We start from the raw sequence: 13,700 nt of genomic DNA, 5'->3' as shown, positions 1-13,700 counted from the left end.
CCACAACAGAACCAGCTCTGCCTCTGTTCTATTCAGCCTTTTACGCCATGCCCAGAACCACACAGGAGCAGGGGCTGCACACAGCCAGTTGGACTAGAATGGTGGACTGAGGAAGGGGGGGATGGCTCGTAGTGGGCTGGGACAGTGTGGGTGGAGAAGGGTGGCACACAGAGCCAGCTGGGCTGGAACAGTGGGCACGAGGAAGGGTGGCGCACACAGAGCCAGAGAAGCATTGGGGTGGAATGGATGGGCTGGTACGGTGGCGGAGTCAGGGAGGGGTGAGAGGTAAAGCTGGCTGGGTTGAAACAGCAGTGAGAAGGGCTGCTATTCAAACATGGTTCGGGTGCAGGAAGGACTCAGGCTCAACGCTTTGTAAAAAAATCCTTTAGTGTTGGTTTTTTCAATCTGGGCTCTGCTTATAGACACCTGGGCAGGACCCTTCCCTGCAGGGCAGGCAGGTGCCCAACAGCTCAGCAAATGCCCTCCTTCCCTCCCACATGGGCAGGCAGCAGTCACATGTATTCTTGTTCCTTCTGTGTCCCGGATGCTCAGGAGGATGGGGTCCAGGCCAGGAAGATCAGGCCCAAACAGCCTCCCTCCCAGGGAGGGATGGTCCCAGCCATAGGTTCCCAGCACGGCCAGTGCATGAGAAATCTGCTCTCCCCTGACAGAGTGATGGTTCTAACCAGCCATGAAAAAGCTGGGCGATAGGGAGCAGCACAAGGTTGGTCTGAGGCCTGGGCTCAGGCGGAGGGGGGCTTGTCCTCAGGGTAGTTCTCCTCTTTATCCGAGTCTTCTCCCTTTTTCTGCAGCTCAAAGTTCTGGAAGGGGGCAGGACGGGGGAATGGTGAGAAGCAAATGGGAACCAGCCATTCCCCACCCCACCATAGCACTCCCAGCACAGCACCTCATCCCCTTACCCCTAATCTGGAACAGTCTGTACAGGATCCCCACAACGCTCCCAACACAGGGCCTGCCTCACCCACTCTGAGCTGGGACTGGGGGCTTTTTCCTAGTGAGGGAAGGTGTATGGTGCTGGCAACCACTAAGAAGAGGGAGGTGAGCTTTAGGCAGGGCTCTCTTACCTCCAGCTCCCGCATGACCTCATCCATAAAATCCCCTGAATTCTGTTTGTACGCAACGGCCAGTTTGATAGCATCACTGAAGAGCTGAGGAGAAAGAGGGGCACTTGTTACTCTGGGAATGAGAGGGGCGTCTGAGATGCCCAATCCCAGGTGAATGCACAAGACTTTCCCCCCAACCCTAAAGCACTCTAGAGAAACCAGCCATGAGACAACCCTCCAGCAACGGGACCTCACCCCCCCGCCCCCCACCTGTGAGGCAGCCAGTGAAACATCCTGTCTCACAAAGAACCCCTGCTCCTTCTCACGTCCCCATGCAGCCTGGCACCAGTCCCACCTAACATAGCCAAGATATACCTTCACTACGTTGGTACCATCTGCAGCTGAGACAAAATAGAAGGGCAGATTGAACTTCCGGGCAAAGTTGAAGCTTTTCTGAGTCACTTTCATATCCGCTGAAGGAGCAAAGGAGAAGCAGTTGTTGAGCCATCACTGCTGGTAGCAGGCCAAGCATGGCCTGGGACAGCATAGAGAAGGAATCCATGCAACCTGCGTGGGGGCATCTCACTGGCAAGGCCCCCTTCATACAGCGCATGGTTTGGATGGTGATTCCTGACAACGAGAGGTCCCTGCAAAGTGTGGCAGGCTAAGCTAACAGTTAGCAAGGAAGTACATGATGGAAAAGGACCTCTCTGTTGCTGGTCAAGGCTTTCCACAGAGGGACCGACAGGGACTCTCACCTCACCGAGGGACATCTGGTGCAGTGTAAACAATGGAGCATTACTTGTCATCTGTCCCAGCTCCCAGGCCTGCATGGCTCTGTCTGTGCTAGGGATGTCTTTCAAACGTTTCACACTATTGCTAACAGTGGTTCACCTCCTAGGACACTTGCAGCGTACCGGTGTTGGCATAGAACCATCACCTTTGCCCTCCCTCCGCTGCTTTTCCACAGTTTGTCACACTCGCTTGTTGATTCTTGTCCCAAAGCAGACTGCAATCTCTTTGGGGCAGGGACAGTCTCATCCTATGCATAAAGGGGCCTGATCTGGATGGGGCCTCTGGGTCCTTCCACAATATGGACTATAAACAGTAGCCAGGTCAGGGAACCTGGTGAGCTAAGAGGGCTGTGCCAGCTGGCCAGTGTGGTGCAAGTTGCTGTTTAGGGGAGGAGATAGGAAGGGGACTGGGTGATATCAGGGCAGAGCTCAGCTAACTGTGCTATATATTTATGTCTGTACTGAAAGCAAGTGTATGTTTTCAGTTTCTTTTTCTGAGCAAAACAAAGTCAAGAGGCAAAAACATGCTGTGAAAGGCCCACACTTTATCTAGTAAAATATGACCGATGGAGTCCATCTCCAAGAAGCCCTTGGGACCAGCCAGGCGGTTACTTCCCTCAGCCATATCACAAAAGGACCATCCCACAGCACTGAAAGGCTAAGAGGCAGAAACACTCACCATCAATTTTGTTGGCCACCACAATGCAGGGGATCTCTGGGCGGAACTCTCTCAGCTCCTTGTACCAGTTATTCAGGTTCTTGTAGGTGACCTTCCTCTGCACATCAAACACCTGCCAAGGAAGAGCCACCTGTCATCAGACCTGCAGCTGGACAGTCCCTGAGTAACTCACTGCACTGAGCATTTGCAAAGATCTCATCCCACCATGCAAAACCACTGCCTTTCTTTTTAAACACACAGAATTGCAGAGTTAGTGCCTGAAGGGAAGATGCTGAAGTGAGATTATTTAGATTGGATCAAAATGTTTGATACAACATCCCATGGAACTTCAGTGTCAGAATTAATTACAATTAGCTTAGACCAGACACCAGCATAGGGGCTGACAACTGGCAGGAAGGTGGTAAAACAGAGGCTGTGGTAAATGGCAAACTATCACCAAGCCATTAAAAATAAAACCAGCCCCTCTTCCTGTACTAAGCTATCATCAGCCTCTTGGTCTCTCTGCACAACGTGCCTTGTATAGTGCTGAGGATACTTGCCCTTAACAATAAGGAGGGTGGGGAAAGGTCTAATGTGCTCTGTAAGGATAGGTGTCAGGCCCAGTCTGATTTACAAACTTCATTAATGATCTAGACAAGGGAGTCAGCAACACTTTAGCGAGGTTTACAAATGATGCTAAGAGGAGTTGAGAATACCAGTGTGGACAGAGGAGAGTAAAGAGATTAAAGCCTGGAAAGGGAACACATCTGGGCAGGAAACTCCAGCAGTGGGAAGCAGCAATGGCTGAAAGACACAGGCAGTGAGAGGAAGCAGCAAATGGGACATGAATTTACAATGCACTAATCCTGCAGAATAGACCAATGCAGCTTTGTGCTGCATGCTCCAAGGCACCGAGTCACAGAGCAACAAAGGGACAGACCTCCCTATATGGTTTTGATGTGATTGCACCAGGAAAAGTGCATCCTGTTCTGGGCATGATATTACTGGAAAGCTATTGATGAATTGGATGGAGTTGAGCATACAACAGAAATACAAAGAGGTGGAGGGACGGCGTTATGAGGAAAGGTGAAAGGTGCTAAAGGTAAACAGTGACGGGAGAAGGAACAGGAGAACAGTACAGGAAGGACGGTCAACAGCAAGCCAGGAAAGGAAATATTTACAGCACTACGTAAGAACATAAGAATGGCCATACTAGGTCAGACCAAAGGTCCATCTAGCTCAGTGGTTCCCAAACTTTAACAACCTGTGAACCCCTTTCACTAAAATGTCAAGTCTTGAGAACTCCCTCCTAAAAATGAATATTTCCAGGATTTACTTGAGTATAAATTATAAAAGCAGTGACTTGGAAATATAAAATTTGTTTTTATGACATGCTTATTACACACTAATTATTATTATTTATCATTACAGTATTTTTATTACATTAGGAAAACAGCAACACTCTTCCAAGATCCCACTTTCGTAGCTTGTATCACTTTGAATAAGCCTGTTATAAGACAAGGCTGCTATGTTTCATTAAGGACTATGAGATGTGAAACAGTATTAAGGTATTTAAGAAGCCAACTCAAAGAGTTCCTCCGACACAAGCATTCAGGTCTTAAACAGTCCAGGCAAACAAGACACGTTACAACAAAGCTTAAATTTGTTCTTCATAATAATTTTAAAAACAACACTAGCTGCCTATTTAATTTTAAAAACAACAAAAACTATCCACCTCCCTTTCCATTTCTTATAAGGAATCTTGAAGTTTAAATCTCCTCAGTGTGATAGATACACTTGCTTTGATCTGCTTAGCTCCTGGAGGTCCAGGGGCTCTGTGCTGCTGGCCCCATGCTGCCCGGGGTCCCTAGGAACAGCTCTGACCACCATTAGGGAATTTTTCCCCGAGAACCCCCTGTAACATTTGTTCACAAACCCCAGTTTGGGAACCACTGATCTAACTCAGTAACTTGTCTTCTGACAGTGGCCAGTGCCAGATGCTTCAGAGGGAATGAAAAGAACAAGGTAATTATCGAGCCATCCCCTGTTGTCCAGTTCTAGCATCTGGCAGTTAAGGGCTTAGGGATACCCAGAGGATGGGGTTGCATCTTTGATAATCTTGGCTAATAGCCACTAATGAACCTATCTTCCATGAACTTATCTAATTATTTTTTGAACCAAGTTATAATTTTGGCCTTTACAACATCCCCTGGCAGTGAGTTCCTCAGGTTGACTGTGCAATGGGTGAAGAAGTACATCCTTTTGTTTGTTTTCAGTCTGCTGCCTATTAATTTCATCGGGTGATGCCTGGTTCATGTGTTATGTGAAGGGGTAAATAACACTTCCTTATTCACTTTCTCCACACCAGTCATGATTTTATTAACATCTATTATATCCCCACTTAGTTGTCTCTTTTCTAACCTGAACAGTTCCAGTCTTTTTAATTTCTCCTCATCTGGAAGCTGTTCTATACCCGTAATCATTTTGTTGCCTCTCTCTGTATCTTTTCCAATTCTAACATATCTTTTTTGAGATGGGAGCGACCTAAATGGCACACAGTATTCTAGGTGTGGGCACAACATGACTTATATAGTGGCATTATGATATTTTCCATCTTATTATCTATCCCCCTCCTAATGAGCCTGTCGCTTTTTTGACTGACGTTGCCCACTGAGCACATGTTTTCAGAGAATGATCCACATTGACTCCAGGACCTTTCTGGAGTGGTAACAGCTAATTTAGACCCCATCCTTTGGGATGTACAGTTGTTTTCCAGTGTTCCCTACTTTGCATTTATCAACACTGAATTTCATCTGCCACTTTGTTGCCCAGTCACCCAGTTTTGTGAAGTCCCTTTGTAAGTTGTGGCAGTCTGCATTGAACTTAACTAGCTTGAATAATTTTGTATCACCTGTAAACTCTGCCACCTCATTGTTTACTCCTTTTCCCAGATCATTTATGAACATGTTGAACAGCACTGGCCCCAGTACAGATCTCTGGAGAACCCCACTATTTACCTGTCTCCACTGTGAAAACTGGTTATTTATTTCTATCCTTTATTTCCTGTCTTTTAATCAGTCCCTGATCCATGAGAGGACCTTCCCTCATATCCTGACAGCTTATTTTGCTTAAGAGCCTTTGGTGGAGGACCTTATCAAAGGCTTTCTGAAAGTCCAAGTACACTGTATCAGCCAGATCACCCTTGTTTACAAGTTTGTTGATCTCCACAAAGAATTCTAATGAATTAGTAAGGCACAATTTCCCCTTACAAAAGCCATGTTGACTGTTCCCCAAACCATCTTTATCTATGTGTCTGATAATTCTGTTCTTTACTATAGTTGCAACCAATTTGCTTAGTACTGAAGTTAGGACTACTGGCCTGTAATTGCTTGGATTGCTCCTGGAGCTATCGCCCAGTCATCTGGTACAGAGGCTGATTTAAGCGATAGCTTACATTCCACAGTTATTAGTTCTGCAATTTCTTATTTGAATTCCTTTAGAACTCTTCGGTGAATCCCACGTGGTCCTGGTGACTTACTACTACTGTTTATCAATTTGTGCCAAAACCTCCTCTCTCAACACCTCAGTCTGGGACAGTTCCTCAGATTTGTCATCTAAAAAGAATGGTGCAGCTGTGGGAATCTCCTCTACATCATCTGCTGTGAAGACAGATGCAAAGAATTCATTTAGCTTCTCTGCAATAGCCTTGTCTTCCTTGAGTGCTCCTTTACCATCTTGATTTTCAAGTGGCCCCTCTGATTGTTTGGCAGACTTCCTACTTTGGAGGTCCTTAAAAACTGCAGCAAAAAATACTTTTAAGTCTTTTGCTAGTTGGTCCTCAAATTCTTTTTTGGCCTGCGTAATTATACTTTTATACTTGACTTGCCAGAGTTTATGCTCCTTTCTATTTTCTTAGTAGGATTTGACTTCCAATTTTTAAAGAAAGGCTTTTTGCCTCTAACCGCTTCTTTTACTCTGTTGTTTAGCTGTGTGCCATTTTTTTTGGTCCTCTTACTATTTTTTTATTTGGGGTATACATTTAATTTGAGCCTCTATTATGGTGTTATTTAAAATGTTCCATGCAGCTTGCAGGCATTTCACTCTTGTGACTTTCCTTTTAATTTCTGTTTAACTAGCTTCCTCATTTTTGTGTAGTTCCCCTTTCTGAAGTTAAATACTACAGAGGTGGGCTTCTTTGGTATTTCACTCCACGCAAGGATGTTAATTTTCAATACATTATGGTCACTATTACTGAGTGGTTTAGCTATATATACCCATTGGACCAGATCCTGTGCGCCACTAAATAGAGAATTGGCTCTGCCTTTGTGGGTTCCAGGACCAGCTGCTCCAAGAAGCAGTCATTCATAGTGTCTAAAAATGTTATTTCTGCATCTCATCCTGAGGTGACATGTCAATATGGGGATAGTTAAAATATCCTATTATTAACTTTTCAATTTTTATAGCCTCTCTAATGTCCCTGAGCATTTTATAATCACCATCACCATTGTGGTCAGGCGATCGGCAGTATATTCCTACTGCTATACTCTTACTATTCAAGCATGGAATTACTATCCACAGAAATTCTATGGCGGTTTGATTCATTTGTGACTTTTACTGCATTTGACTCTAGTGCTTTCTTTCACATATAGTGCCACTCCCCAACCAGCCTGACCTACTCGGCCCATTCCTTTATATTTTGTACCTTGTCCCATTGATTATCATCATTCCCTCAAGTATCTGTGATATCAATATTCTCACTTAATACCAGGCACTCAAGTTCACTCATTTTAGTATTTAGACTTCTTTAATTTGTCTATAGGCACTTATAAAATTTGTCAATATTTAATTGTCTGCCTCCGTGTGATGTAACCGAGTGAGACTCTCTTTCATTTGACTGTTTCTCTTAAGCTTCTACCTGTACTTTATCAACTTCTTTACTAGGACATAGAGAACTCCCATTAATAGATCCTCCCCTAAGGAATGTCTCTGTCTGCACCATGTTCTCCTCCGCACCTTTCAGTTTTCCCCAGCCCTTTGTTTAAAAATTCCTCTACGACCTTTTTAATTTTAAGTGCCAGCAATCTGGTTCCATTTTGATTTAGGGTGAGCCCATCCTTCCCATATAGGCTCCTCCTTTCCTAAAAGGTTCCACAGTTCCTAATAAATCTAACCCCCTCATTTCTACATCACTGTCTGATTCATGCATTGAGACCCTGCAGTGATGCCTGTCTACCTGGCTCTCTGCCTGGAACTGGAAGCATATCAAACAATGGAAGTCCTAGACTTTTCTCTCTTACCTAGCAGCCTAAATGTGACCTCCAGAACCTTTTGCCTACCTTCCCCTAAGTCATTGGTACCCACATCAACCATGACCACCAGCTCCTCCCTAGCACTGCCCATAAGTCTGTCTAGATGTCTTGAAAGATCTGCAACTTTCACACCCAGCATGCAATTTACTATGCAGTTCTCCTGGTCATCGCAAACCCAACTATCTATATTTCTAATAATCGAATCCCCCATTACTATTACCAGTCTCTTCCAATAACTGGGGTCCCCTCCCTTGGAGAGATATCCTCAGTGTGAGAAGATACCATGGCATCATCTGAAAGGAGGGGCCCAACTATGGGATTGTTTCCATCTGCTCCAGTTTGATGTTCTCCTTCCCCAAGATTTTCATATTCCTCGGCAGCACAGAGGGTGGGGGTGGGACCGCTCTGCTGTGTCCCGGAGAATCTCCTCTGTGTACCTCTCTGTCTCCCTTAGCTCCTCCAGTTCAGCCACTCTGGCCTTAAGAGGCTGTACTCAGGGTAACATTATTAAAGGTAATGTGTAGGATGCATACCAAACAGGTTCTGTTACCAGCCAGGAATCCTTTACACACACAGAGTGAAAGCCAGAAGAATGCCCTTACCATGATACAAGCATGGGCCTTGTGGTAATAGGATGCATGCATACTCTGGAATCTCTCCTGTCCGGCTGTGTCCCAGAAGTCTGAAAGGCACAAACCAGCAAGTTCAGCATGCCATGACAGGAAAGAACTTCCAAGCCCCTCACAACCCGCCCTCTCCTATATGCCGACTGACACGAGCCTTTGCTAAAGCAGGTTGAGACATTCCTTGACCTGTTTACAAACATAGGCTCTAGTGATACATGGGGTTTAGCTATGCCTGTACACTGTCCCAGCAGAGACAGTTGGCACTGGTGTAAATACAGTAGCGCAAAAAGTTCTGTGTAAACTGGATTTTAAAAAACGCAGACTAGCAAGGCAAGACATGGGTGCGAAAGCTGAGGAAAATAGGGTGAGAAGTACGCAGATAGTACTGGGATGATTGTGGGATCCAAATCTATATAGATCAGGGGTGATCTCAACAATGGCAGTGTGATCTTTTTAGCAAGGTGGTCCGTAGAGCATTCTCCATGCCAGAATCCTGGCTGTCATCCTCACTGGGCAGCCTAACTGTGGTTCTGTCCAGCTGCATTGTCTCTGTGGCTGCAGAGCCATGGAGGATAAGGTGGTCTCTGAAGTAGCCAGGTCCCGAACTACTGAATGCCTCACAGACTAAGACTCTGCTGTGAAGTGTAAGAGGAAGGGGAGCAAGTGTAGCTTCACTAACTTCCCCACTGCACAGCTCCAACCCCCTCCTTTCCACTCCATTCTTTCCTGCATTGTACCAACACCCTCCCCCAGTTCTAACCTCTCCATATTACATCCAACTGCTCAGACTCCCCTGCTCCACCTCTCCTACCCTCAAACAGTTTGGACACTGCTCCAACATTCCCACCATCACACCCATTGCTATGGCTACTCACATACATCCCCCCCGCCTCCCCGGCCCCAATCTCTCCCTCCTTCTTGCCATCCATGCCTCTGGCCCTACACTATTTTACATTTATCAATGACCTGAAAGAAAACAAAATCATCGCTGATAAAATTTGCAAATGACAAAAATTGGGGCAGTGGTAAATAATTAAGAGGACAGGTCACTGATGCAGAGCAATCTAGATTGCTTAGTAAAGTGTGTGCAACCAAACAATATGAGTTTTAATATGCCCAAATGTAAATGTATACATCTGGGAACAAAGACAGTAGGCCATACTCACAGGATGGGAGACTCTAGCCTGGAAGGAAGTGATTCTGAAACAGATTTGAGGTTCTTGGTGGATAATGAGCTGAACATGAGCTCCAGGTACAACACTGTGTCCAAAAGAGCTAAAGAGATCCTGGGATGCTAGAGTACTGTGTTCATTTCTGGTGTTTACAATTCAAGAAGGATGTTGGTGAATTGGAGAATATTCAGAAAAGAACCATGAGAATGATTAAAAGATGGGAAAACATGCCTTAAAATGACAGACTCAACTAAAAGGAGGTGAAAAGGTGACTTGATTACAGTCTATAAGCACCTATGTAGGGAACAAATACTTAATAGGCTCTTCAATCCAGAAGAAAAAGGTCTAACATGATCCAGTGGCTGGAAGTTGAAGCTAGACAAATTCAAACTGGAAATAAAGCGTACATTTTTAATTATAAGAGTAATTCATCACTGGAATAATTTATCAAGGCTATGATGGATTCTCTATCACTGGCAATTTTAAAATCAAGATTGGATATTTTTCTAAGAGATCTGTTCTAGGAATTTTTTTGCGGGGTGGGAGTTCTGTGGCCTGTACTATATCGGAGGCCAGACTAGATGACTGCAATGGTCCCTTCTGGGGATGATGATTATTATCACTGAGACTATATGTGTAATGTGTAGGCTCTTTGCTGTTTTAAAAATCCCTTTTTCTCTAATACAGTACATACAAATGCAAAGTGCTTCACTTAGGAAGGAACAATCAGTTTCACACATACAGATTGGGAAGAGACTGTCTAGGAAGGAGTATGGCAGAAAGAGATCTAGGGGTCATAGTGGACCACAAGCTAAATATGAGTCAACAGTGTGATACTGTTGCAAAAAAAGCAAACGTGATTCTGGGATGCATTAACAGGTGTGTTGTAAACAAGACACGAGAAGTCATTCTTCCGCTCTACTCTGCGCTGGTTAGGCCTCAACTGGAGTATTGTGTCCAGTTCTGGGCACCGCATTTCAAGAAAGATGTGGAGAAATTGGAGAGGGTCCAGAGAAGAGCAACAAGAATGATTAAAGGTCTTGAGAACATGACCTATGAAGGAAGGCTGAAAGAATTGGGTTTATTTAGTTTGGAAAAGAGAAGACTGAGAGGGGACATGATAGCAGTTTTCAGGTATCTAAAAGGGTGTCATCAGGAGGAGGGAGAAAACTTGTTCACCTTAGCCTCTAATGATAGAACAAGAAGCAATGGGCTTAAACTGCAGCAAGGGAGATTTAGGTTGGACATTAGGAAAAAGTTCCTAACTGTCAGGGTGGTTAAACACCAGAATGGGTTGCCTAGGAAGGTTGTGGAATCTCCCTCTCTGGAGATATTTAAGAGTAGGTTAGATAAATGTCTATCAGGGACAAATATCAGTATTTGGTCCTGCCATGAGGGCAAGGGACTGGACTCGATGACCTCTCGAGGCCCCTTCCAGTCCTAGAGTCTTTGAATCTATGAATCTATTAACAATCCTGATACTGACAATTTTCGGTTATTAGCAACATTTTGCTGGAAGCTGATCCTATCCCATCAATTATAAAGTTAACTAGACTCAGATATTTGCAACTGTCACGATGCTAACTGGCAACTTTTCTTCTTTGACATGGAGCTTCCTCCATGGGTGGGGATCCAGCAGCCACACAGGAGATAACACAGGAGTCCCAGCACTGCAAAGTGGGAGGAGAGGCTGGGAGGGTAGGCTGCAGAGAGGGCAGCAGCATGGAGATGGGCTGTAGCCCGAATGCCAGGGCTTTCCACTGGGGACAGGGATGTTGGGGGTCCATGGGGCTGCACAGTACTTCTTCTTGCGTTATCTGGGCTGTGCCCTGCCCTGGGGGCCTGGGCTCTGTACCCCATTCCCCATGGAAAGACCCAGTAGTAGGCAGGTTTTGGGGGCTGCAGCCAGGTATGGAAGCACTGGGATATGAAAAACCCAGGGAGACGGAGAATGCAGGAAGAGGTACAGTTCAGCCCCACGAGCCCGCAGCATCTCTGTTCCCCGCGGAAAGCCCCAGCACCTGGGCTGCTGCCCGCCTCTCCCCAGTGCTGCCCTGTCCAAAGACTACCTCCACAGTCTCCTCTCCAGTGGTGCTGCAGGCTGGGAGGGGGAAGCTATAGACAGGGCAGCAGCTGGGATGCGAGTTGCGGTCCAGATGCTTTCCAGGGTGAGCAGGAGTGCTAGGGGCCTGCATGGTGCCTCTCCTGGCGCTCTCAGGGTTGCATCTTGGCCTGGCACTGGGGGCCCAAGCTCAGCATGTCCCAGCACTTCATTCCTGGCTGTAGCCCCAAAAACCTGCCTTTTGGTTATCGGCAACTTCTAGATAATAGCAACTTCTTGCTGGGAAATGAGAGGTTGCTGATAAGTGGTATATGCTGTACTTCATTCCAACTGCTAAATCAAAACAATCGGTTTTGAGAAAGCTGTTGGTCAGTATTGCTTTTCACAGCATCCTGAAAGTAGGAAGCACACAGGTTCCTGAAACTGAGTCTGGCCAGCAGGTGATAAGCTTTTGGTATTCATGGGTCAGTAAACCAAGATACCATCTAAGAACAGAAGAATCATGAGATTCCACCTCAAGAGACCAAACACTTTGGAGTCAGAGAGATCAGAAAGAGGACTGAAGTGCCGCTAGCCTCACTGCCATGACACAGACCAAAATAGGACAGAACAGTGAGTCATTTGTAACCTTATTCTCAGGTTCTCACACAGTTCCTGCCCCCCTGGAGAAGCACATTAGTAACATTTCCCACTTCTGATGACAGCACCGCCATCCTTTGGCCCAGCCTTACTGATCTCTCCCTCTCTTCCTCCCATCTCATCCAAATCTCACTGCTTTTTCATGTACAATATATTAAAAATCCAGCTCTTCTTTTTGGTCCCAAAAGCTAGAACACCAGTCCAGGCTTCAATCACCTCCCATCCTGATTACAGCAGCCTTATCCTCAGTGGCTTCTACGATTCTTTCATCATGCCCCTTTGGTCCATCCAAAATACAGCCCATAACATTAACTTGCGTGCCTGTCAAGCTGACCTCTCACCCCTTTTGGTCCCTCTACTGGCTCCCTCTTTGCAACTGCATTAAATTTAAATTCCTTGGTCTTGCCTCCAACGTCCTGCATCACTGCACACCTGCCTACATCACAATACTTTTCCGTTAACATGCCCCTCATACCCCTTCCACTCCAGCAATGGTACTAGCCTCAATGATCTTTTCATTCCTTCTCACATTTCTGTCTCTGGGCCTTCTTCATACTGCCTCAGGTGCAAAATGATCTCCCAATCTGTGCTCACCAAGTTCTCATTCAAATCCCTCTTAGACTCATTTCTTCTGCAGTACCCCAAAACTGGGAGTTCATAGCAATAACAAAGGTCATTCCCTCATCTCAATTTCCCAGTGTGATCTGTCTTCCTAACGCAGCCTTCGAGATTGTAAGCTTCTCAAGCGTCCTATATAGCCCCAAGCACAGTCAGCATGAAAAGTATAACTAAAAATAGCACAAGGGTTTCTACAAAAATGGTCAACAGTGACACCGATACCATGGACAATGCCATTGCCCTTATTTGGGTTTAGTTTACACCCAACTGTGATGCACAGGAATTCCTGGAATCAACAGAGATCCTTTAGCGATGCCATAGCAGGGATTTCCTGCAGCTGCACCCAGCACTCACAAGGGGGACAGGTGCTCATCTTCTAGGAGGTGCTTACCCACAAGGATATTCTTCCCATCCACACTGGTTGTGTATTTGTAGAGTGTCAAGGCAAACGTAGAGAGCTGCTGGGGTCGGCTGTGCATAGGTTAAGGAGCTGAAAAGTGAGTCTTCTCCAGACACCAATCTCATGTTCAGTAGAGCACCTGTGAGGGGAACTTGCTTGAGGGGGGCCAGGGCAAGCAGTCAGCAGCTGGGTCACCAAGCTGCTCCTCTGCAGGGTGTAGCACAGCCAAGATATTCACTCAAATTTGCCTCAGAGTTTCAATCCCAAACTAAGGGCTAGTCTACACTAGAATCAATACAGCTGCCCAGCTGTACTGAGGCAGCTGCACCATTGTAGTGCTTCTAGGAAAGACGCTCTA

The 13,700-nt window shown here is 45.8% G+C and overlaps 1 protein-coding gene across 2 annotated transcripts in view; it reads right to left on the bottom strand.

Annotated features, from left to right (window-relative positions):
• Positions 1–368: 368 nt before the first annotated feature.
• LOC116838328 (rab-like protein 2A) overlaps positions 369–13,700 on the bottom strand; it is a 38,976-nt gene continuing 25,644 nt past the window's right edge. Inside the window, exons 4-9 of one of the 2 annotated variants that reach the window (XM_032803419.2) lie at positions 13,334–13,413; positions 8,428–8,507; positions 2,538–2,649; positions 1,440–1,537; positions 1,086–1,169; positions 369–821 (exon numbers count right to left, since the gene is read on the bottom strand). In XM_032803419.2, coding sequence (XP_032659310.1) covers positions 744–821; positions 1,086–1,169; positions 1,440–1,537; positions 2,538–2,649; positions 8,428–8,507; positions 13,334–13,413 — 532 coding nt within the window. In that variant the 3' untranslated portion in view covers positions 369–743. The remainder of the gene's footprint in view (positions 822–1,085; positions 1,170–1,439; positions 1,538–2,537; positions 2,650–8,427; positions 8,508–13,333; positions 13,414–13,700) is intronic. The other variant, XM_032803422.2, reaches the window with a different exon arrangement.

This window comes from Chelonoidis abingdonii, chromosome 1 (genome assembly GCF_003597395.2).
Source record: "Chelonoidis abingdonii isolate Lonesome George chromosome 1, CheloAbing_2.0, whole genome shotgun sequence".
NCBI classification, from domain to species: domain Eukaryota; kingdom Metazoa; phylum Chordata; order Testudines; family Testudinidae; genus Chelonoidis; species Chelonoidis abingdonii.
The sequence above is the reverse complement of the archived record's forward strand: the minus strand, read 5'-3'. Positions and strand labels throughout refer to the sequence as shown.